Source organism: Caloenas nicobarica, chromosome 1, assembly GCF_036013445.1.
Source record: "Caloenas nicobarica isolate bCalNic1 chromosome 1, bCalNic1.hap1, whole genome shotgun sequence".
NCBI classification, from domain to species: domain Eukaryota; kingdom Metazoa; phylum Chordata; class Aves; order Columbiformes; family Columbidae; genus Caloenas; species Caloenas nicobarica.
The window spans coordinates 175,451,562-175,477,231 of record NC_088245.1 but is presented as its reverse complement, the minus strand read 5'-3'; the positions used below and the strand labels follow the sequence as shown (position 1 = coordinate 175,477,231).

At 36.7% G+C, this 25,670-nt stretch overlaps 1 protein-coding gene across 7 annotated transcripts in view; it reads right to left on the bottom strand.

The window, feature by feature from the left end:
* PCDH9 (protocadherin 9) overlaps positions 1–25,670 on the bottom strand; it is a 680,268-nt gene that overhangs the window by 462,974 nt on the left and 191,624 nt on the right. For 2 of the 7 annotated variants that reach the window (XM_065642204.1, XM_065642230.1), the window contains exon 4: positions 24,506–24,524. The exons of the other annotated variants lie outside the window; for them this stretch is intronic. In XM_065642204.1, the coding sequence (XP_065498276.1) occupies positions 24,506–24,524 (19 nt within the window). The remainder of the gene's footprint in view (positions 1–24,505; positions 24,525–25,670) is intronic. 7 annotated transcript variants of the gene reach the window in all.

Below are 25,670 nucleotides of genomic sequence, written 5' to 3'. Positions count from 1 at the left end.
TTACACCACAGTAAACAATTACACACATTGCAAAACAGTGAAAGTCAGGTTTGAAAGGCATTATTTTTTACTTGTCCTCTGCCATTTCTCAGCAGAACACAAGTAGAAAAATGTTGCCAGCTATCTCCAGTTGCCAGCCACTTGGCTCTATCTGAGAATTTCAAAGCATCTTGCAGTCAGTTCCCCCCACATCCATACAAACCAAAAAACTCCCATATTATTATATACTCAAGCAAATCAAGCCACAAAAAAGCTACCTAAGGTCAAAGAAGAACTGAAGAAACTTGTATGTCTCCAGGAGACCTAATTCCCAAACTCTTGCCCTAACCCTTAAGCCACACTCACACTTTGCAATAGCATTATCAGGAAAGGTCCTCATTTAATTTTTTATGTATTGCAGTTGTTCCGTCTCCCATTTTCCTTTTCCTCAAGCCTTAGAAAAAAGAGACATTAATTATTTTCTGATACAAACATCTGTTTTTTCTGACATGCTCATGTTCATATAGACATGGTTTTGCACCTCTTCTTCACATTTCCACCCAGTAGGTGAAGCTTAAGGTGTCTTTATGTTGAATGAAAGGGTAAACACAACAGCAGAAAGAAATAAAAACGATGAAAAAGAGCAAGATAAGCAACAGTAAGTGGTTCCACAATTTTTTCTCAACAGATGACGCTGCGCTGTGACAAATCAGGCTTGTATAGATTCTGTCATAAGCAAACAAAAAGACAATACAACTTTCAAAGGTCATCCCTGTTTTCAAAATGCTGCATTAAAACAAGATGTTGCCTTTAATTGCTTTTTTCAGCCAACAGCTACGTACTTCGTCCCTTTTTCAAATGCTGTTGAGCACTTGTGAAACACATCTGCCACTCAAGGAATTCTTAGGCAGCTAAATTCCATAGAAAATACAAATACCAGTAAAGCTAGCAGCAGTACTACTTTCATGAGATGGTGCCATTTATGTGATACAGAGGCCAACTGGACCATGTTTTCCTCAAAGAAACCAGCTGAAACCCCCAATCCTTTTCAGAGAGAAGATCAGGCTCAGCTTACAGACGTACTTATATTCAGCTGCATGTGAATTAAGAACTTACCAATGCATAATTACACCTGCAGTAGGTGCCTTCCCAGCAGGTACTTTTTTTTAAATCACATTAATTATTAGGGCCAAGTGTGGCACTAGCTAATCGTATCACAGGTTATACAATTTCATTGTAAAAGTTCTCTTTAAGAACATCGTATACATGCTTACAAGTGAATTTAAAAGTGTAATTGCAATGCTGTAGCAGTAAATGCAGACTAAAATAGGTTTAAATACTTTCTGTATGTCCCACAGGCACTGATTTTAGAATTTCCCACTCCAAGAGACTTTAGCAGGCAACCTTTTTTCTTTCCTCAATGCTGTTTGTTGCAGTAAACTAGTACTTGTTTATCTGAACTGCTACATGTGCATAATGAAGACATGATTATTTATGTCCTTTGTGTCTCTTTCTCTTTCCCTCTTCCACCAACCTGCCAGCCTCACGAAATTCACAGCATAACAATTATGACACTTGGCATCAAAAGCATGTTGCTACGACCCCACTATTTTCTTCAGATACAGTGAATGTTTACGAGTCAACACTTTGCAAGACAGAAAGCTGAACTGGATCTCAACACAGCACAAAAAACCTACCACGTTGTGATGCATGTGCAATCACCCATACAGGGACTTAAACTAAAAGTGGTCTTATTATGCAAACAGTAGTCTCTGGTATGCAAATAAATACAAACAAAGCAAAACACAGAACTCTTGAATAATATCAGCTGCTGCTGGCAGTCAAGAAATAATTTCTTATAATCACCTAAACCAAACAAGAGCCCCCCTGTTTTAAACATGATTGACATATATACACCTAAACTGATCACAGACAGGACAGGACAGGAATGCACTTAAAATCCAAATGTCTGCACACATTTCTCCAGCAAATCATGGCCCTCTACAAGCAGACATTCTAATTAATTCATCAGTGTTGCAACTGAGCCATCACCACCAGCACAACTACACACTTGCATTAGGGCTACGGAATTTAATTGCATAAAACAGTTTACAAAAGCAGAGTAATCTAATATATACCAGAGTAAACTTTAAGCAGAGGACAGATGCAACGGACAGACAAAAGATGGAAGCTATAGTTTTTGAAGCACTATTAAAAGCCTCCATTTGCTTTTACCCTTGTCCTCCTACTAAAATAAAAAATAACAGAAGAGAAATGCCCGTAGTTTTGAGAACAGCCAGGAGCCAGTACTGCAGAAGACTCTACATCTCCTTTTGTTTTGTTCCTGCAGCAGCTATACTGAATCTGCATTACAATGCTTTGCCTCTGGGCAGCAGCAATACCATAGTATACCACGCTAACTATAAATGTTTAATCACTGCCTATGATGTTAGCACAGTCCACCAGTTTCATTTTGTGAGCACAAGCCAAGCTGTGCAGAAATATCCTAAATCAAGGTTTAACAGCATCAGTTAGAAATTACTCTGACTGTGAATCCTCTTATCTCCTCTTGTTCATACTACCGAGCTCTGAAGGCAGACTACGTTTCCAGCACAACTGTTAAACCTAAAGATGCACCCCACAATGCAGAGCACGTAGACAAGAAAATTAACTCCCAGTCACATTAATTTTATCTAGATCTCAGTGATATCCACACTCCTATAAGCTACAAAGCCAGCTGTCTGTTCTCTGTGAAGCTGAAAAGTCATAGTAAGACCCAGAAAAAGTGAGAAAATGAGATTGATCAAGTTCATGTCAATAATGCATTTGCATAAAAAGAGGCTTCTTGGTAAGTAACTAAAGAAAATACTTCATTCTTCTTAAAAAAAAAAAAAACAAAAAAAACCCAAAAAAACCCCAAACAACCACACAAATAAGGCAGGATATAAGAGGGAGGTGCATTATATGATATGTCAAACTGAATTTTCAGGCCCCAGGGGACTAGGAAGTATAAAGATGTAACGAACTGACATTCAACATCCTGTAGGCTAATTATGAGCAACTGCACTAGTAATCCTGAATGAACTATTCACCTTCTTCATTGACAGAAATGCACTGACAAAACCTGACTTTAATAACGGACTGATATCTCCAACGCTGTGTTTTAATGAGTTCTGATTTGATATTAGTAACAGCTTGCCCCATATTAGTGTACTGGTGATGGCCTCCTATAGTGTCTCTTTGAAAAGAAACTAAATTAGGAAGATAGAACAACAGATTTTGTAAACTCCAGTGAACAGTCTGAAAGACAGGCACTGATCTATAACGAGTATATAAGACATTAATCCGAAGATAATTTTGCGTCTCAAAAGTTAAATAATCAAGTCTGTGCCTGTGAAATGTGTGCCAGGTATTAACATGTGTCTATATTTTAGACAGTTAACTAGATGTGCAAATAAATAACTATTTCTGCATTCAAATACCTTATCTTTGCAAAACTATGTAGCCTGTCATTGGGTAATGTTATTTTCTTGGTACTCCAGTGGATTATTTTGCTGTGCTCATACACATTTTGTGCATTTGTTTTAGTATACTTTTATTTGTTTTATCTGAGTTTGGAGAAGATACCATTAACTGAGATTAAAATGTACTTTTCAGAAGTGTCTTTTAAAATGAGGGGTCAACATTGTTCCCCCAAACAAGTACCACAGACAGTCATGCTCAGCCCCTTTCAAGACAATAGCTTTTTAGTAAAGGATCTTTTGTGATTCATTGGCTATATTTTTTTTCCACTCTAGCAGAATAGCATTGCAAGAGGTTTTATTGGTGGAGAGTACAAGGATCCTCCTTCTGAACCACTCAGAGTAAGCCACTCAGATATCCCATAAGTAGAGCTACTAACTTTATTTAAAGATCTCTCCTACACTCTGCAGGCCTTGTATTGGTTTACTCCACTAATTTTTATCTGATATTCTACAAAACACTTTTGAGATTTGTATATTTCCCTCTGCCTATTGCTTTAGTAATGTGCATCTTACCTTCAAAATTACACAGAAGTGCTTAGACACAGCCATTCTCACATCTCTTTCATTTTCAAAGAGAAAAAAAAAAATCTTTCAGAAGCTAGCAAGAAAACCTGACAGTGTTTGTCCACTTTCATACATCATGTATCCTGGATAACAGGTCAAGATTTAAACTTCTGTTCTCTGCTCACTGTATTGAGGCAAAAAGAGAGGGGCTCAGATCTCAGCTGCAAAAACACAGGATGAATTTTGGAAGCCCACTCTTCTTACCTGTTCCCTCCACTGAAAGCAAGGGGCATGCCTATTTTGATATTGTTGTTGTGAAGTGCTCATTAAATTATTGCTCATAGCAGGGGGCAAGGATGCTCTTTACTAAATCTGTTAGCCAGACTCCTGCAGTGACTCTCCTCTGGATTCCCCAGCAGGTGTCTCTTTGAAGTGCTTATAATAAATGGAATACAACTGGGAGAAATCAGAAAGGGCAATGTTGACAACTGTCATAGCAGGTTGCGGCTTGAATGGCAACTGAGCAGAAGGTCTCTCTCTCTGTCTCTCTCATACCTCAGATCTCCTTAGCATCATTTCTGGTAGGCATCCAACCTCCATTAGCAAGAGTTTCTGGAAAATTGCATTTCTCCCCAAATTCTCTCTCTCTGCTGTAAATGTAATGCACTGTTCCAGGCCACCAGGTCCTCTAGATGAAATGGTTTTGCAACTGTAACAGCATATCCACTATGATAGGCAAAGTGCCAAGATATAATTGGTGATACATAACAGAAATTACAAGCGATATTAATGGAGGATATATTTCAAGGAAAGACCTATTTTCATTCCAGAAGCATTTTTATGCCATTATATAAAGGGCAGAAAAGTTAATGCTACTAAATATGGGATAATTCCTCAGCAGCCATTTTTATCTGATGAATGCTATATATTTATGCTGTACCACAAATTGCCTCATCAATTATCTCATTTCATCAGGACTAGAAAATTCAAAATATATGACAACTTTAAAATATCCACTAATAGCTGATGGTTTTACATACTGCTTAACATATTTTGAAAGCACACATGTTTTAAATAAAACTTTTCTATGTACTAAAATACACATGTATACTACTTTAGTTGGCAATAATAACTGTAAGTTCCTCTGAAGACTGGAAAATTGTATCTCATTCCTGTTCCAAATGTTCCAATATCTAATAATGTTTTCAGCTCTTGTTAATACATTGCTTTGTTATATCAGCCTTTAAGGTGAGAGATAAAACCCCAATAAAAATTTAAGACACCTAACTAAAACTGAAGGCTAAATATAAGAATCAAGGAAAACCAAGAAACAAGGCTTAAAAAAACATATTTCACACACACACAAAAAACCCCACAGTCTAGTAAGGTGAAAGGCAAAAGCCACTCTATTTGAGATTTTGCTATTTCAAATCAGCTTAGAAAATTCGTCTTATAGCAGAAGCTGATGCTACACAATCCAATAGACCTTTACAAATCCTAGTTTCTATGAGTCTACAAAAAATGCCCACTGAGTGAGTAGAAATTAAAGTAACTCCAACTGAAGGACGCTAAAATGTAAGCTAACACTCTGAGTAATAACAACGCATTGTGTTCTTGATCCGAATGATAATTTGGTGCATGTGTGAGACAAGCCTGAGGCTTAACCAGGACTTTCCATGGAGAGAGGAGGAAAACGCAGTATGGTATGAGTCCCACAGCAACACTTTCAAGTACTGTGTTTCAAAAATAAATCTCAGACTATGCATGGTAGAGAGGACACAGGGACAGAAGCATTAACTAACCCTCCAAAGAAAAATTTTAATTTTTCATTTTTCAAAAACTTTCTGAAATCCATCATTTATAGAGTAACTGAAGAACAAAAATTAAGTATATCAGTAGATAAAATAATTTCCACAAGAATGAATAATGACAAACTCTCTAGGGGCTCAAATTTTACTCAACATTTGCAAACACAGAGAAGACGATCTTGAACACTGAGGAAACGTTTTGAAAGAAGATATCACATATTCTACGAAGTCACTCCTAATACAGCACTGGGTTAATGTCACTGGCCTTAAAGTTAACTGTTGTACTATTTAATTGCAAATTCCAAGCTAACCTATGTTTTCCTATCATGTTCCTGTCTATCAGACCAGTGTAATAGCTATTTTAAGATTGGCCATGTGTAGGAGACTACTGATGCTGCAAAAATCGCATCACTGAAATATTTGTCTAATTAATTCTCAAAACAGATTGAAATATAACACAAAACAAAAAGTGCAACTGTACAATTATAAAGCAATGTCACTTCTCATCTTGGCTAGGGACCAGGGACTATAACTTCTGTGCTCGTATAGCTTCTCACTCTGTACCAACACATCTCTACTCCATGCCCACAACTCCATTCTCCAGTTGGTTGTACTGTGGACAGATACTAACTTATGCACTTGGTGGACCAAGACTTGGAGGCACATTTCAGAATTTCCCCACTTGCTTGTGACACAATGTTATGCTATCTCAAACACTGCCAGAGATAATACACTCGGTACTTAAATACATAGAAGTTACTATAAGAAAGAAAACTTTAAAGTTAAAAGGACTCTGACTTCGGGTATAGGTGATATTGGACTCGTATACAATTGTCTTTCCCACATCTGATTCAGCATGATTGTCTTCAGCTTCCTTTAAAGCAACAAAGGCATGCTATTTCTCTGCCTGCACAACAAAAAATTCCATGAGGATCACTAAGAAAAACAGCTGAAAAAATTCTCAGGTGATTTACCCGAGGAAGATGCTCAACAAGACACTGACTATCCATACTGTCTCAGCGTATGGTCATGAAAGGCTCTACAAGCAAACAGTTTGCTGAAAAATCTGTTGATTACATTGATATTTGTTTTCTAAGCAGCTCCTTAAATCTTACTCCATTCCAAAACGTTTGCTCAAATAGAACAAGAAAAATTACTAAGATATTCCTTCTATTTTTACCCACCATAAAAAGTAAGATAACAGTGACTTCGCAGATTCCAAAGCTAGCTTTTCATTTTGTCTTTTCCAGAAGAAAAAGGAAAACAAGAAGAAGTATATTTTACTAACAACTATTCAAAGATCCCCCAAATTTGAAACTTCAGTGATTACTTTTCAAAACGTATAGCAGTGAAGTAGAACCTAAAATCAACTACCAGCAAACAGTTATCCAAGAAATCTAAAATCAGTACAAAGGAAATTACAGAATTACAGAATCACTGAATGGGACCTCTGGAGATCATCTAGTCCAACCCACCTGCTCAGGCAGGTTCACCTAGAGCAGATCGCATAGGAATGTATCCAGGCAGGTTTTGAATGTCTCCAGAGAAGGAGACTCCACAACCTCTCTGGGCAGCCTGTTCCAGTGCTCTGGCACCCTCAAAGTAAAGAAGTTTCTCCTCATGTTTAGATGGAACCTCCTATGCTTCAGTCTGTGCCCATTGCCCTTCATCCTATCATTGGGCACCACTGAAAAGGGTCTGGTCCCATCCTCTTGACACCCATCCTCGAGATATTTAGAAGCATAAATAAGGTCCCCTTTCAGCCTTCTCCAGGCTGAACAGACCCAGCTCTCTCAGTCTCTCCTCATAAGAAAGATGCTCCAGACTCCTAATCATGTTTGTAGCCTGCTGCTGGACTCCCTCCGGTAGTTCCTTATCCTTCTTAAACTGGGGAGCCCAGAACTGGATGCAGTACTCCAGATGTGGCCTCACCAGGGCAGAGTAGAGGGGGAGGAGAACCTCTCTCGACCTGCTGGTCACGCTTTTCTTAATGCACCCCAGGATACCATTGGCCTTCTTGGCCACAAGGGCACACCGTTGACTCATGGTCAACCTGTTGTCAACCAGAACTCCCAGGTGCTTCTCCGTAATGCTGCTTTCCAGCAGGTCCACCCCTAACCTATACTGGTGCCTGGGGTTATTCCTCCCCAGGTGCAGGACCCTACACTTGCCCTTGTTAAATTTCATCAGGTTCTTCTCTGCCCAGTCCTGCAGTCTGATTAAAATCATCTTTATAAATAGCATCAATACTTAGAAAAGACTCATGTGATTATTTGTTTTCTTATATTTTAAGCTTTTTTGCATTGCAAAGGAATAGTCACAACCACTTTAATAACAGCTTCAATGGTTTAAGAAGTCAGCATCCCACAGCAGTGCTAGCAGAAAGAATTGTCTGAATACTGCTTAATCAATCTAAGTAGAAAACCTTCTAAAACACCTCCTTTAGTCTTTTAAATAAAGCTGTCCGTCTGTGTACTGTAGAGCTAAGAATTACAGATATTCTTATAGGTGAAAGTAGCAACTTTCAACACGTGCATGGTAACAAAGACCTAAAAATAAAATATTTTTTAAAAATGCAACAATGATTTGGAAGGCTGGAACACGCATTCAAATTGAAAGAATTGCTCTAATGTTAGCTAAAAATTGGTCTGTAGCAAACAATAGGAATTTTGAGAAGATGGCAACTACACAATTAAAACTCACCAAAAATTCAAAATAAAAGATCGAGCTCCAGTTTTCAAACCCTTGTCTAACTTGGGGAGATCTTTATATCAGCATGCACCAAAAAGTATTACACTGCCTTTAGCTGAGTGATCTGTGCAAGGTAAAAAGTTTGCTGTTGGATTTCTTCCCCTTTTCCAATTAGCCTGAAGTTGTTTGTACTTGTTGTTGGCCTTGCCAACAGGTAGCTACTGGAGATGATCTGAATTTTGAGGTAGTATGAAATTCATCACTTGCAAATACTATCCATATATATATATATGATCTCTATCATTTTAAGAATATTTACCTTTTTAATAAAGATTTTGCCTATTTTAAGTATTTACCCAGCATCAGCCTGAGTTATATCAGGAAGCTAAATCCAACATGCAGTTGGAAGAAATGATCATTGTGGGTCTCTTCCAACTGAACTGTTCTATTGTATAACGTTTATTTTAAAATAATAGCAGCATTAGTAGTTATTATTGCAGACACAGCGGTAATAATGTTGATCATTGAGCATACAGAATAGGTGCTTGTCATACAAGGTTATCAAACTCTAATTTTGCATGCATCAAGATTTAGAAATTGAAACATACACATATGCTATTGCCAATTAGGATGAAAGACCCCAGAAAGTTTAGCTCTGGCATTTTTAGTTGGCTTTCAGACTAATATCCAGAAATTATATAATAATCCAAATCTTGCTTTGGGGTAATTCAAATAGTTAAAGTCACTGAAAGCACTTTTGTTCAGACATGCTACATATTCAAAGGCAAATTAAAATGCATGTTGCAAATAAAATGTTTATTTGCAGGCTATGCTGGAAGCTGAAGAATTTTCTGAATCTGAAGAAGTAAAGAAAATATCTTTTTGTGGTAAAAAGTAGGTGTCTTGGTACAAAACTGCAATTTTAAAAATGTCTTCCCAGATGCTATCAGACCCTGGAAATGTCCATGTTATATAACTGTGGCAGAACCTTCATTTTAGAGATCATTACTTATTGCCAGATCTTACCTCAATATTTGCCTCTTTAGGGATGGACTTGCTGGGTTTTGAGACAACATACTAGAACTCTCACACATTACTAAGCTGCCTAAATATTAATTTTAGTAACATCATGCACTGAGACTGAATATAATGCACTGTTTTATATCAAGTCCTGTGAAGACAAACTTGAGATTTAAGGGTAATACTGCTGTTCTGAAAGGTACAAAATCATTGGTGACTGTGCTGTTAGATGTTTATTTTCTTTATCAGACTTTAGAGATTGAATCACTCACTGGATGAAACGGCACATGAAATTCATAGTAAGGAGAGTTATAAAAATAGTCTAAGCTAGAATTTGAATGCGAGGCATTAAAAATGTATATGTTATTCTATATAATGCAAGTACACATTAATCTTAGCAAGCACTATCCTTTTATATGTAAAAAACAAGCTATTCAATGCGATACAAATGGAAAAGTGTTTTTGACTTTAGAAAAGGAAAAAAAAGTAACATTTGCCTTCATTCCAAAGCAAGAATAAAGTTCTAGTTTAAAAAAATCCACAAACATAATAATGATTCCTACTTGTATTATGCTTAAAAAGACTATATTTCTCTTTTGTGTTTCACAACAGTAAAAAAGGACTAATTCTTTTTTTTTAATATTCTCATTTCACTAAATTAGAGGATTATCTGAAAAACCCAGATAAGATACAGCTAGTTCAATTTGTTCAATAGAAACAGTTTTAAAAAAATCTTTTTCTCATAAATCCTAATAGTGAAATATATAAGGAAGAGAAAAAGTAAGAATCTCTTTTACTTTGCAGATGTGAAATTAATTACAGAGATAAGTGAGTTACCAAGGGTTATTCAAAATCCTTGAAGAAGTTAGAGACTGAACACCAGATCTCAGTCCAGTGCTTTATCAGCATAATGGTTTTTTGAGTTGCACGAAGCCCAATCTATTACACCATCAAAAATATGCATATTTACAGCCTCCTCTAAATACACAACCTGTTCTATTGGGAAACAAACAAACAAACAACCCACAAGTAAATATAATGAGAAAGAAGAATCCTTGTTCTTTATGAATCATGAGCACGTAATCTTTCTTCTCTTCAGAAATTTATATGCTATCAACACAATTTTGACCACAGCACCATGCATGGACATTCTTACAAATGAAGTACTATTCAATAAATCCTACTTACTTATTCCAAGTACTGGATGTAAGCTCTCCCAGAGCTTATGGGATGCATTTTAGACATGCGGATAGAATCCAGGGGATTAAACACAAAACTTATACTGGCATTGGTGATACAGCAAGGAAGTAATATACTGGGAAAAAATATAACAAATTCATAAAGGATAAGGCTCATAAAGGATGGCAAGGCCTCTTTGTCACTCAAATATATAAGAGTTTGAGGCATATTTAACTCCATGTCACATTAGGAAGATGCAGCTCTTTTACTTATCCTCATCACTGGACACACATTCCTTTGGTTGCCCATGATAGGCCTTTTGTTTTCAGCATTAGTGTGCATTTGATCTCGGTTTCATAATGGATTAAAAAAAAAAAAAAGACCACTATAAAACAAGCAAACAAGGTCAGCAATGACTTTTATTTGAACCTTTCTATGTGTAGACATTGCCTAAGCCCACCAGCTGCATAGCAGCAGGATTTGCTTTCAGATGAATCAAAGGCAAGAGTATCAGTTGCGCTCCGGGATCCCTGTCGATTGGGATCAAATCCATAGGCCAAAGAAACGAAATCTTGTCTGTTCAGAGGCATCTGAGGGGAGTCTGCAGCTCCTAAGGGAACCATGTCTAGCAGGCTATAGCACGCAAAGCCTGCTGAAGTATTATGGTTCAGCTGCAGTTAGGTTCTGGTTTTGAGTGCAAATACTATAAAAACAAACCCCAAATCCAAACATAAGAATGTCTCACACAGCTAACACTAGACCTGCATTCAGAAACAGTTTCACCCTGCGCTTCTGCAGCATTTCTATTGGCATGATCCCCTGCCATGGGACAGCAGATGCTTGGTGCAGGATCTCTTGGATAGTTTTCATCCTTTGAATACAGGTTCTGCATCCATTTTCAGTTACAGGAATTCAGTGTACGAAAAGGGAAAAATGGTTGAGAAATTATAGTATGTCTGCTTAAAACAGATACTCCAAAGCACTATGAAAAACCTGTAAATTTGAACTTAAATCTTCCATGTGGCAGCATGGTGCTTTATCGCTGAATCGCTAACTTGGTTTTGCTTTCAATGAATTCATTTCTGAGACTCAAGAATAAAAATACACATATGGAATGCACTGTTCTCTCTTTATTAAGCAAAAAAGGATCTTGCTTCAGCCTTAATTGCGTTTTCCTCAAACAGCAGAAAGAAATAATTCAAATCAAAGCAAATCCAAATATTCTTTAACCCCAAAATTAAGAGTTTAAAATCCAGGCAAAATAATTTAGTGTTCATTGCTGATCTACTGCAACTGCAATCACAAACTACCTTCACAAAGATGTAGGAAAAAAAGTCCAAATGAATATACAGTAGTTAAAATACACCTGAAGAATACTAAACTGGAATAAAATAAAGTACTCAGAAAAAAACTATCCACATCAGTCCTTTTTAAATCAAACTTGTTCTTATCATGAAGAGGAGTGCCTTCTAACATAAACCCATGCAGTTTGATTGGTGCAATAGTTCATGTAAAACATCAGAAATTAGTAGAAATTAATTTTCTTCCTGGGAGCAATACAGTAGGCTACAGCTTTACATTGTAAGAACGGGTACGTCTTTTTTCTGAGGGAGAAAGAAGTGGAAGGAAAAAAACCCAAAATATAACAAAACAAAAAAACCCAAACAAAACCAAAACCAAATTAAACAAAACCAAAACCAAACTAAACAAAACCAAAACCAAACCAAACAAAACAAACAAAAAACCCCCAACAAACAACACAAACAAAAAACCCCCACCGCAAATAAAAAACAGAAACACAAGTAAAAATAAAACCTGCACAGCTCTCTGTGCATGTTGAGGTTCAAATCCCCAGGAGACATATTACCACTGTGGTGTAAACTATACCACAGCTGCTACCGCTCACATTTTTACATAATAGTGTATCCATTATATCAGTCCATTAAGGACTGCCCCATTCAGGAGATGCTGAGTACGCACTTCAGCAAATAACTCCCATGTGCTGTCCCTGGCTACATTGCTAACAAAAGCAAAGTTGACTCACTTCAAGCTTATTGGGAACATCTACTTAAGCTGCAGTATCACCACAGAGGTGACCCACCACAGTACACAGTTGCTAGACAAGCATTAAGTGGACAGGCAGATCTGGGGTCTGATCCAGTTACCATAGAAAAAGAGTACATACTACATTGGCTTGGAAGAGGACAGAGGGACAATCACAACAGAAGAAGGTCTAGATACCTAAGAGTGACATTTGATTTCCCTGATAATCCCTGAAAACCACAAGTTTTGTAGTCAACATTTTCTTCTGCTACCTGTGTGGAAACCACTCACAAATGAAGAAAGTAGTCTAGAAAAACCTACAGCAAATTTCCACGACAATCTGAAGCATCCCTTGTCTCCTCCCACTCTCACCTTTTCTCATGAGCACAGCTGAAAGGAACAGGAGGGAAGGACTGTGGTCCTCTCACCGAGAGGGTAAATGATGGATTCTTTGAGTTAGGCAGTACAATCTTACCTGACCATGAGTGGAAGCTTTTATCAGTTCATATATAACTAAAGAGCTACAGGATGATTTTTCTCTGCTTAGTTGAATGAACATGTGCTTTAAAGACCCTGCCAGGCTAAGAAGCACTGTAAAAACTAATTAAGTTTCACCGAAGCAAATGAACATCCCACTTAGCAGAAACTTCAGTTTCTACCACCTTCCTGGAACATTTTCATCCTGAGATGCCAAAGTGTGGAGAACCCAGTCCCACCACTGACTCAGCTGGGGATGAGAGACAGTATCAGTACACATCCTGTAACAGATGGCTTTTGACTGATTAAATAAATAAACAAGTAGGCACTTCTATAGCTGTTTATCTTTACTCTCTCAGGCCTCATAGACCTAAATGCAGCAGAAGAAAGTGGCAAGATGTCATCACTGTTTCGACAACACACAGAGGAAAAGCAGAAAATACAACTTTTTGGTATACTCATCAGTTCAAATGAAAAGCTGGACATTATTTATGAGATATGTGAGAAACAATCCATTGTACTGAACAACGATAGTCAATCCTAGATATAAATTCTCTACTGGTCGATAACCACTATACTCATTCCCTTAGCCATGAAAATGACCTGACAGAGCCATAAATTCACACGTTGTCCATTTTTCACAGACAAGCTCCCCCCCTGCAGACAGTCCGCAGTGCACCGGCCATGACATTGGTGTAAACATTTACTCATTCATTATTTTACGCTGACTGCTTTTCAGCTTCCTGACAAAGGACAGGCGAGTAACAATGGTGAAATAACCTGGCCCAGGTTCAAGACCCAAGCACAGGCTGAATATAGGTTTCAGAGGTGGAACACTGTACTCGGACTTCCTATCCCAGCAGTATACTAGTATTCACTAAATATGGACTTTCTTTTATCACAAAAACTTCCATGGATCCATAAAGTCTCTAGTTACGGATGCATAAAACAAATTCTCTACCTAAAAGTTTCTTTCAGAGAACCAAACAAAAAACTCAGTCCAAACTTATTGAAAATCTTAATAATGCCTGGCATTGACCCAAAACCTTTCCGAAGAGCCTGACTGATAATTAGTGCATTTTCAATTATTTGCTCCTTTTGGGGCCAGTGTTCTAATGGGTTTCAGTGCTAGCAAATCAGTGCTAGGATTTGTTCTGTGCATTAACGTGCACAGAGTATTAAGCTACTTATTTGTAATGATACTGTTCCTGTAGGAAAGCCTGCCTTGATTGTTAATGATACTTGAGACTCTTAATCTTAAAACGGAGGGGGAGAGAAACTGCAGGGTGTGGCACAGTCTGCTACACAGCTTGTCATTTACTGAAAATAAAAACCTCACTTAATTCTACTGATAGCACTCAGAATATTATAATAGGCTTTTAATTTCCTGAACAAATTGTGTTTTAAGAAGCTGGAGCAATCTCTTAAATTACACTGTTTTCATTGTTTATATTTGTTGTTGGTTTTTAAACTAGGACCTATTCGAAAGTGATTTATTCAAAAACAAGAATGTGAAGAAACTTACTCATCTCTTCCATTACTGTCATATTTTTTTTAACAGTGAAAATAGAAAAGAACAATAATATCTTATTCTTCTTCCAGACTAAACTTTAAAGACTGCTGTATGATCAGTATTACTGCACTGCTGCCTAATAGTATATGGTGTTGATACATTAAATGGTTTATTGACTATTTTAAAGTTCTACAAGGTTTCATTCAGCCAATGTGCCCTTGTTGTGAACTCATCCAAAAAACTACCAGGTTCAATAACCTAAATTATATCCATTAATACTATAATAGATATATGTAATAAAAAAGAACAAGAATACAACCATTACTACAACACAGGTAGCCCTATTGACTTCAGTAAGACAGATATTACAGAGCAAAAAAATTGCCCAGACAATCAAGACTTTGAATATCCAAAATAAAATCCATAGATGCACAATGTCAGATTTCTGGGCATCACAAACTATAACAAAAGTAAACTGGAATAATAAGGCCTGCAAAACTTATTCACACGTAGCTGTGGTCAAAAATGCTATGACAGTGAGAAAAAAAAAAAAAAAGTAGTATGAAATCTGGGCTGACTGGTAAAGTGTCATAAAATAATGTAATGCCAGACTGTCCTGATGCTGTCAACATTTTAAAAATATCATTTCAATCTTCCCAAAATATTTTGAAAATGTAAATAGCAGGGGAAAGAAAAAAGAAAAAAAAAGAAAAAAAAAAAAAGTTGTGTCTTACCTATCCAGTTTGGAATTCAAATAGAAAGCCAATTTGCCAAATTGTCTATAAAACATAATTTTCAAGTTTGCCACAATTCTGTTTTAGAGTTGAGGTTGCACAGAGATTGCAAGAAAGGTTCTGGATCTCTTCTAAATACCAAGCAATTTAACATTGATACATGGACACCATAAGAGACAACTGTGTGGCCTGAGCTTGGCACAGAAAGCATTACCTTTACCTTCTAGAGACAAAATGTCAGTTAATATACAAGGTATTATGCCAGAAGAGAATTAATTTTATGTTTGTAAATAGACACATATTCATAATCATATATATGTAAAAATGAGTACTGTTGACTAAACAAAACCACAAAGTAAACTCAGCTGAAGATAAAAAGGGCAGGGTTCAGTATTGAAATAAGACACTGAAAGGAGGTCAAGCGACTTAGTGAATCAGCTGTTGACCTCATATCAAACTCAGTCCTAATCATAACAAATGAAAATTGCTATTTGTAGATGGCTGGAAAAGGCTTTAAGCCACAAGCCCATCCCGGACTTAATACGCTGTGCACAAAACTGGAGAACATTTTATCACCCCCTACCCAACTCCTTGAATTGTCTAGCTGCAAATTATATAAAATCATCCTGTATTTTCATTCTCATTAGTTGCCAGTCTATATGTAGATGAAGATATAACTAGTTTTGTAATAAAATACATAAAATCCTCTCTTAATTCAGTGGTCCAAAAATCATGTAAATACCCAAGCTGAATAACCCTGCTACTTCAAATACCTCTCAAAGAAAAACCTGCCCTTATGAACTGACTGGAGTGCACAGGGAGGTAGAAAGACTTTGGTATTTTCTGTTCTGTTTCAACCTTAAAAAGGTCAGTTCCAGTGAGAGAATAACTCTGAGCAAACTTCCCTAAATCCAGCATTTATGGAAAGAGAGAAAGACATCCACATGCACGCTGAATCTATAGTCATATCTTATAATATTAATCTACCTGTATACTGCAATATGTTAAGGTTTCTTTCAAAGCACTTTTGGACCTGGTAACTCACCTGTAGCTGTCATTACCCTAAATATTTCCTTACTGAGTGGCTATACAGTCACCGTTCCTAAAGTGCATTACGTATATAAGTTACTTAAAAACTCTTACATGTATACTGTCAAAATACCTGAATGCCACATGCTGAAAACACTGTCCAAGTTATTTTTGTTACTGTGGTTGTCAGACATGGCTGGTTGCTCCCGATTAGCTCATGCACTGTACGTAGTACCAAACTGACTAACCCAGGATTTGGATTTTTGAGGATAAATGCCAAGATAATACTCTGACACCATTACAATCCACCATCCCAAGTGTCAAGTGCAAATACATTTATGAAAGAAAAAAATCCTTCAGTGGTCAGTTCCCTGGGGGAAGCACACAATCCCTTGAAACACTGGAACTGGCAACAGGTCTGGCCCCATTCTCCACCTATGTCTAGAATAAACCCATTTGATGGTGAGGAAGAAAGAAAGCCACCAGATGTGGTGGCTGGTGTCTTGATAACTAACTGTCAGAGTCAGTTATCCATACTGTTTATAATCAGGCTAAAAGTTCCTGAGGCTTCGCCATCTGGATTTTTTTGCATAGCATCTCTAACAAGCTATTTTCTTTTTTTTTTTTTTTTTTTGACTATGACTAGACTTCAGTAAGCAACAGTTTGGAAGTAAGCCTGCCCATTCCTTTTCCTTCAGGTGAGCTCTACAAGCAATGTAACATAAGGCTTTATTTTTTGTTGTGTTTTTTTTTTTCTCTAGAGTGAGCTGTAGTCAAAAATAAATTGGTAAAACAAATACATTAACATGGAAAAAAACCTCAGAATGTAATAGCAATAAGAAAATATTATAAACAAGTCTCTCTCCTGCCTGCTTTGTCTATTCCTCATACTTTCCTCTCAGACCTGCTGTCTTTCAATAGTTTGCGATATTGCAAAAATCTTCATAGAAGTCACTGTCCCTTAGGGAAGAAAACAAATAGAAAACAAACAAACAAAAAAACAAACAAAACACCAGAGAACCTTTACCATCTATCTCTCCTACCACTATTCCCTGCTCAGCACAGCAAACTCCAGGTCTCTGTTGTGTGGCAAGTCTCATCCTTCATTTTCACTTTCCTCTTCCTCTCTCCTCCTACACAATGTCCAGCTGCTCCCAGAACAGGGGAGCAGTATCTTTTTGCAGATACTCCATCTAGCCAAATTCCAGGTCAGATCAATGCAAAACAAGAGTCCTTTTCTCAATTGCTTTGTTGTTACATTGTTAAAGAAACATAATATGGTGAATTACAACAGATAAATAAATTATAAATATTCTCTTATAAGGAGGTTTAATGGAAATTTAATCTAAGGACTCTTCCAGATTTTTATTTTCTTTAGAGTGCTTTTTACATCACCATTTTCTATAATGACTCCATCATATAACTTGTCCTAAATCTCCTACTAAACATGGTATTAAATTCACAGATCTACAAGATTACATTTTATTATGTTGTGGAATCAATGAATTTCTTTCTTTTTTTTTTCCCCTTGTCCTAATTTAATTCTTCAGAGTTTTGATTTGTTCATCCCTTTTTCTCAGATGTCTTTAGTAGTATTTGTAGCACCAATTTTGTACTGGCTAATTATATATATTTTTTAATCAGGATAATCACAAAGCAACTGGACATCTAAGATTTTCCATATGTATGTGAACTATGGTGTTCCAAATAAGTTGTTGGTATCTATATTATCAAAAATTATGTATCACACACAAAGTACAGTACACTTGTTTCAGCTGTTGCCTGGCACAGTATGAACCACAGACAAGTACATTCACAGACGGACTCTCACTGCTGGATACTCATCAGGAGAACTGAAGACAGTTTGTACATCACCCTGCAGACCAGGACAGTTACACATTAATGCAATGTACTATGAAAAGGGAGTTTCAGTCTATAATAATGAGTATATTCCAAAATCTATGTAATAGTCAAGTTTACCAATTTAATCTCGTTTTCCTGGGCTAGATGATCTCCAGAAGTCTCTTCCAACCCTAACCATTCTGTGATTCTGTGATTCCTTGGTGCAGTCAATTCAGTTCAATTAACCGCTTTAATGGCACAGTGTAAGTCTAAAAAGTGCTCATTTTGGGGCAGTATCCTAAAACAACTCTTGGGTGTTGCTGTTGCTGCTGATTTAACACAGAATGTTTTCCATTAGTTAAATACTATAGTTAGTGAGCAGATTCCAAAATTTAGATTTCATTATCCAAATTGTATTTTCATATGTGTGACCTCTTTAAGAAACTGTGCAATTCATTCCCAAATTAATTTTTTCTAGTAATGAATGCAACTGCCTGATAATGCAAGTAGCACTTTATAAAATTAGCCAATACTCCTCTGGAGTTCCTTCATGCTGCCACTTTCCTCAATACTTAGATGAGTTTATCTTCTATGGTGCATCCTCCTCAAGAATACAGAGTCAGTGAACTTGTGCACTATATTGTCTGAATTTATGTTATTCTTGCATGTGACACAGTGCCCTGTCTAAAAATCTTGATTTAGCAGTTATGTTATGAACTTCCTCCTGACCTGAATTCCTCAGCCTGTTATTAAAAACAAACAAACCAATCCCACACAAAACAAACAAACCAACCAACAACAAAAATACCTTGCCTCTCTCTCTCTCTCTCTCAAAAAAGGAGAAATCAAAACTCACCAGTTAAATACGGTTAAATATGAAGATATTTTAACCTGTTTACCATAAGGATACTATCTTTAATGTCAGTACACTTTAGCTCTAAACTTCAAGCAGCTGATAACAATTCCTCTGTAGGAGAGGAGTTTTCCTAGACAGAAAAAAATAAAGTTTTCTAGAAAAGCACATCAGAGAATTTTTTTTTTATTGTTGTTTCAAAACAATTTAGTTTTGTAAATAAAGCAACTCTCATTCAAAATATACTGTATTTGATCAGGAAAATAAGAACATAAGGTTTTGGAAAGATAACAAGCCTGATTACTTTTATTAGCCTCTTATAATGGTAAAGTTCTGTACAAGCTTCCTTGCAAAGATTTGATGGTACCTTAACTGAATTTGATAAATATCAGAAGAGGAGACCCCAGAGGTTCTCAACGTTATGTAGAAAAAAAAAACCCTAAAAATATCATAAAATGTTTCTCAGAAAAATGTTCATTTTCATTCTTCTCTGAAGATAGGGAAACTTTGATAAATTCAAATGAAACAGACTGAGTTTAGGGAATGAACAGCAAATGCTTATGCACAATATCTTCTCTATCAGTTATAAGGAAATGCATTTTGGAAGATTAAAAAAGTCCTCTTTTCTCTCCTCTCACATCTCACACACACAGACACACACAACACTGTCACATATGCACTCCTCTAGTAACTGTCTGAAGCAAGAAAAAATCTCTAGATAAAAACAGCAACACAGAAATTCGAGTGATTTTGAAGTTACACTCTGATACTAATAAAAATATTCCAGAGTTTATTCAGAACTTCTGCATAAAAAGCTGATGTTCACCTAAAGTATAATCCTATTCTGTAAATTACATTCATAAAAAGCATAGAACACTTTTGCATTTTCAGAATGCCGCAGGATTCACTATCAAATTTTCTGAATTTACAAGTCAATAGACAGTCTTTCAATCTATCTGGTCCTTGCAGACTCAGCATGCTACTTGTAAGCCAAGCTGTTGTCCTTCTGGCTTGGTATATTGCTGCCAGCACTAAAGATTTGGCAGAGAAAATTCCTCCCTCAGTAGATACGGATGACCGGACCGGAGTGTGCTGGACATTCTGAGATTAACAGATACTAGATGGTAAGTTAAGTGCAGCTCCACGCTGCAGTACAATGCAGTACCAAGTCAATTTACTAGCTGTAGTGCATTTGTGTTGTGTTCCTCAATGTTCCCAGTTCTAGCTACATAGGCAGTGTATACAGATCCTGTAGTCTTTACAAAAATATGCTCTGGAGAGAAAACATTATTAACATCTTGAAATATGAATGAACTAGAAGGCCATCTACTTTGTTCTTCCACAACTCTTCCAGCTTTACAGGGTTAACAATAACATTAAGGAAAAATATAATAACTAAATAACTAAATAATCATCCTAGTCAAAGGGAAACAAACAAACGAACAAAAAACCCACACCAGAAAAGAAAAAAAAAAATCTAGAAATAAGAACCACACTTTTAATACATAATTTTCTTTCTTCAAATGAAAGATGCAAAACTGGTCATAAAAGAAACCAGAGGGCAGCATATGATAAAAGTTCCATTCAATCTGTTTTTCGGAGTAAAGCTGTGCTTAAAATATCACTGTGCCTAGACAAACCACTTCCTTTCTAAGAAAAAAATTGAACGGGATGATAAGATGTCATTGCTTGTAACAGTAAAAAGGAACTGAACACAGAAACTCCAGAAGGTCTTCTCCAGCCTTAAGTTCCCCACATGCTGTAAATATGCATGTTGTCTTTTCTTTATATTCTGTTCTAAACTTGCCCCATGAACCAACTGTCATCCCTGATGCTTGCAGCTCTGTTACCAGGAGAAAACACCAACATGATCACTATGGATTTGCTGTTGTATCAATTCTGTAGGTGTTGTAAATCAGCATAGCTTCAGTAACTTTAGTGAAGGGATGATGATGTACAACACCCTGAGGATCTGGTCCTCTGTCCTGATTACTTCATTAATCTGCATATTCCTGCATTGTACACCCATCTTTTTTCTCAATTACTTTTCCTTCAGCCCACCTGTTATAAATCTGATGAGGATTTATACAGAGTCCATACCATACTTTCTTACTTATTTTTGAAGAAGCATTGCCCTGAATCTGTCCATGGTCCATAAATGATCTATATGGATGACTGAATCAAGCCTGAGCTGGTAGCTGTCAGCAGGTATGAATTCAATTTTGCAAGACCAATCCAGTAGTATTTAAACACTATTAATAGAGTGGAGAGGGAGAAGCACATTTTTTCTACCCAGGGAATAAGAGGCTGGCCACTTCTGGTAGGAAGGTATTTGATCAGGTCTGTCAGAGACAGAAGACCATGGTGAACATCTTCTCATAATAATGAGTAGCTCATTCCCAAGAGAAAAGAAAGTTGGTGTCAGGGAACATGTTTTATCATATTCCTTCAAGACATCAATGAAGATAAGAGCCGAGCAGGATTCAAAGGAGATTTAGATATTAAGATGGATAACAAGACCATTAACTGCTACACCAGACAGTATACATTCTTCTTGGTAAGAAAATAAAGTCTCATATTTCAGTGCATAACCCTGCTACTAGAAATGTGGGATAGAAACATGCTCAGTGAAAATGTTGCTACATTTCCGTTTTGGAGCTCTCTGTAGTTGCCCTTATTTCCCTGACACTGTCTACTCTCAAAAAAGGACCCTGAGGGAATATCACTCTCATCCTTCATGCCATGGCCTGAAAAACAAGGAACCCAGTCAGTGAAGGAAAACCCAACTAGCTGCTACTTTTTATTTGAAAATTTATTTTTGAAAAATAAAGTGTTGTGTTAAACCAAAGTTTAAAGTGAAGCACGGATAACCCACATCAAATTTATTATGTGGGCATTTAAACACCTCCAGAGTCCTTTGAAAATAACATTAACATGGAAGAAATAATTTAGATGGAGTTAGAAGAACCATTTCTTCTGCCTAAGACATGATGTTTTTCTAAAAGCAAATGTCCTCAAAGCATTCTCTGCAGAAATATGCAATGATTATCTTTAACAAGTCAGCATTTTTCAAATGTTACAATACTGTAGATCTGAAATGGTAGTTTTTAATAAACTTAAAATAGAATGAACTGAGACTTCACATACCATACCTTATTAACAAGCCAAGGTTTTAAAATAGCATGTCAACCATATAAGATATTTAAGCAGGGACATAAGATTCCATACCCTAATGAATGACTTGGAGATTACAATTATATCAGGCTGAGAGCACTGAAGGAAAGAAAAAAAGCTCACTTTGGATAGGCTAAAGAAGGACTCTCACTCAGTAGCAGCAAAGGTTTCCTGCATGGGTCTAAGTATTGGGCAGAGTGTAAGGAATGGGATTTGTCACTCCCAGATTCACTGAGATAACTAGCTTTAAGAGAAGTAGAGTTAAAGGTGACCAAACTGTAACTGAGCTAATTTTAATTGTACATATGAGTTACATACCAAAGGAATGGAAATCAGCTGAGCATACCATTTAAATAAAACTCAGATATTGCTGATTTCTTAAGAGTTTTTTTTCATCACAGTTCTAACAGGTAAGGAAACACAACTTCTTAGTCATCCCCTCTTCAAAATTTATTTTGGGATACAAAAGGATATCTTACTCATCAAGTTAAATTCTCTTATATAATGAGGAATACAGTAATAAATGCCTGCCTACTTTACGCAGGATCAGGATAAATTTTAAAGGGCCAGTAATTCATGCAAACGTTTGCATATACCATTCTGCATCACTAAAGTGTTCTTGCTAACCTCATAAATTGAAGTAAAAAAAAAAAAAAAAAAAAAAAAGACTATGCTCTCCCATTTGCCTATACAAACCCATCATTAAGACACTACTTTTAATATTTGTTTTTCTACAGTTTCTGGGAGAGAGATTAGTTTCTAGATGTTCTGATTTTCCCCTAAATATTTCCAACTTGATAGGTTTGCTGTTGCTATTCTTTCTATACATTTATTGCACATCAAGGAGAAATCTTGTTATCATGTCTATTCTGAATGCTTATCTTTAGTCAAGCCACCCACCATTGCTCCTTCCATCCTTCAGAAAAGAGTATTTCTTGGTATTTAGTGACTGTTCTGTATACACACATACACTGAGTTTGAATCTCCCACTGTGTTTCAGGAACGACTTTACTGAAATTGCATGGGTCTTCAGAGCATAAATATTAAGTGGATTTTATTCACAGTAATATCAAGACAGTTGTTAGACTAAATGAATGCACAAGGCAAATGAATGGGTGAGCCATTTAAAATTTCAGCCTAAGATTTCCATGCTGCAATCCCTCTTCGCGCCTCCTTTCTTCTCTCCTCTTATTTCAAAATCTTAACTAGCTTGTTTGTTAGACCTTCAGTCTTACAGAAAAAAAAAAAAAAGGAAAAAGAAAAGAAAAGAAAAGAAAAGAAAGAAAGAAAGAAAGAAAGAAAGAAAGAAAGAAAGAAAGAAAGAAAGCAAAAGAAAGAACTACCTGACTCCCTTCTAGCTACAATAATCCCATTTTCCTACTACATTTCCTATCTCCTCTGCCCCAAGCTTCTTAGCTGATGTCACTACATACTCCACTAGTGAAGTATCACTGCTCATCACTCACTGTGAATCACAAGGTCACTGCAGAAACTAAGGAAGGACCTATAGCTTGCAGGAGGCTGTAACTGCAATTTGCATTCACTACTTGGTGACAATTGCTTCACAGTGTTGACTGTCCAAAATTGGGAGAAAAAGCCACTGCCATCGACTTGCAACTGCTGTGTGCAGAAATGGGTCAGCAATGATCTTTTACCAAAGGATAAGCAGTCATTGTATGTCCAAATTTGAAAATGGCAAATACTGAAAAAAATGGCAGACAGCACTGATGGGTTGCAACACGGCAAATCCAATTTGCAGTGCCTGATCAGATTAAAGCAGTGAAATACCTACTTTTCTCAGGATAGACCTCACCATTGCTCATTAGTATTAATCAGCTACTGTTAAAACCAGAAACAGGCTAATACCAGTTAACGACAGGTAACACCTTCTCTAAATACATGGTGTCCCCACTAGCCACAGCTAAATAATTAACTCTTTCATAACAATGGATGTTTACTAACCCTTCACCTCTTTTTATCTTTTTATGATACCCCTTGCCCAAGTTTTCCTCTCACACTTTGCTACATCTTCCCACCCTATTTCTACTCTTTACTAGTGCAACATAATTTCCCAGCTGCACATCTATCTGCAATAACGACAACAGCTGCATTTCTCAAGGCCTTCTTTTCTCCACCTGCATATGGATACCCAGCCTATGATCTCTCTAAAAGTTGTTCAGCAGATAAACTGGAGCAGCAGCCACTGTTAACTGCCACTCAGGCAATGATTACTTGTAATCTCGCTTTTTCCTTGCCTGCAAGCTTGAGAGGTGGTAGTCTTGGTTTATGGCAAGAACAATGAAGGCTGAAGAAATGCCTTGATGTGTTACATGAATAGTTGGTTACCAGGGGTTTGCTTAGATATGTAGTCTTTCCTAAGGTTGATTTCTTTAGAATCTAGATAATAATAGATGTAGTTGACATGTTTGGTTGTTGTTGCCTTTTTTTTTCCTCCTTGCTTTTCAGGTTTTATCACAGATTTTTGGTAAGGTCCTGCCTAAGCAGACTTACTTTAAAAAAAGAACTAGTAAAAAAAGGTATCAAGTTAGATCCTAAAGTTCTGGAAAATTGAATGTCCCATTTTCCCACTGTTTTGTCTCTCACATAATATGCTCTTATCCAGCATTATTAATCTAAACATCTTACTGAGGTAATCAGCTTGATTCGTATTTTACGGATGTAGAAAATGGACAATGAAGTGAATGGATGCTCAGTAAGACAGTTTAAGAGCCAGGAATGAATAACAGTGCTTTGAATCCCTTTCCAGTGTACTGTGTGTGCAATAATAAAGAGCTGTGGAGATGGCTGTGAAATAACAACATTAGCCCAGTTCAAGTGATTATATAGAAAAGTTTGAAAATAAGTGGAAAATCGGGCCCTGGATGAAGCATAAAGCAAGCAGATAAACCAAATGTACCTTCCTTCTTTATTAACTTTCTTAATGAGGTTATCTCTGACTATCAGGAACTCTAATGAGACCAACAACCATCTATTTTAAATGCCAAGCAAACGTCTGTTAAGCAACAGACTCCCTCTTCATAGGGCTGATGCTCTCAAATCCTAATAGTAACTGACAAGGCTTCCCCATCTGGACTCTTTTTTTTGTACTTTGCATTTTGAGTATGTGACAAAGCACTGTGCAAGGGATTGTCTTTACAAGCAGAGCTGTATGTTTTTTAAAATGGGTGAACAGCATTGTAATAACGTATGTGGAAAGATCAAATGCAATTTATTTTTATTATTCCTATTATTGCATTCCCCTACACAAAGGCAACCTCTTCAGAGACATTGTCTGCAACA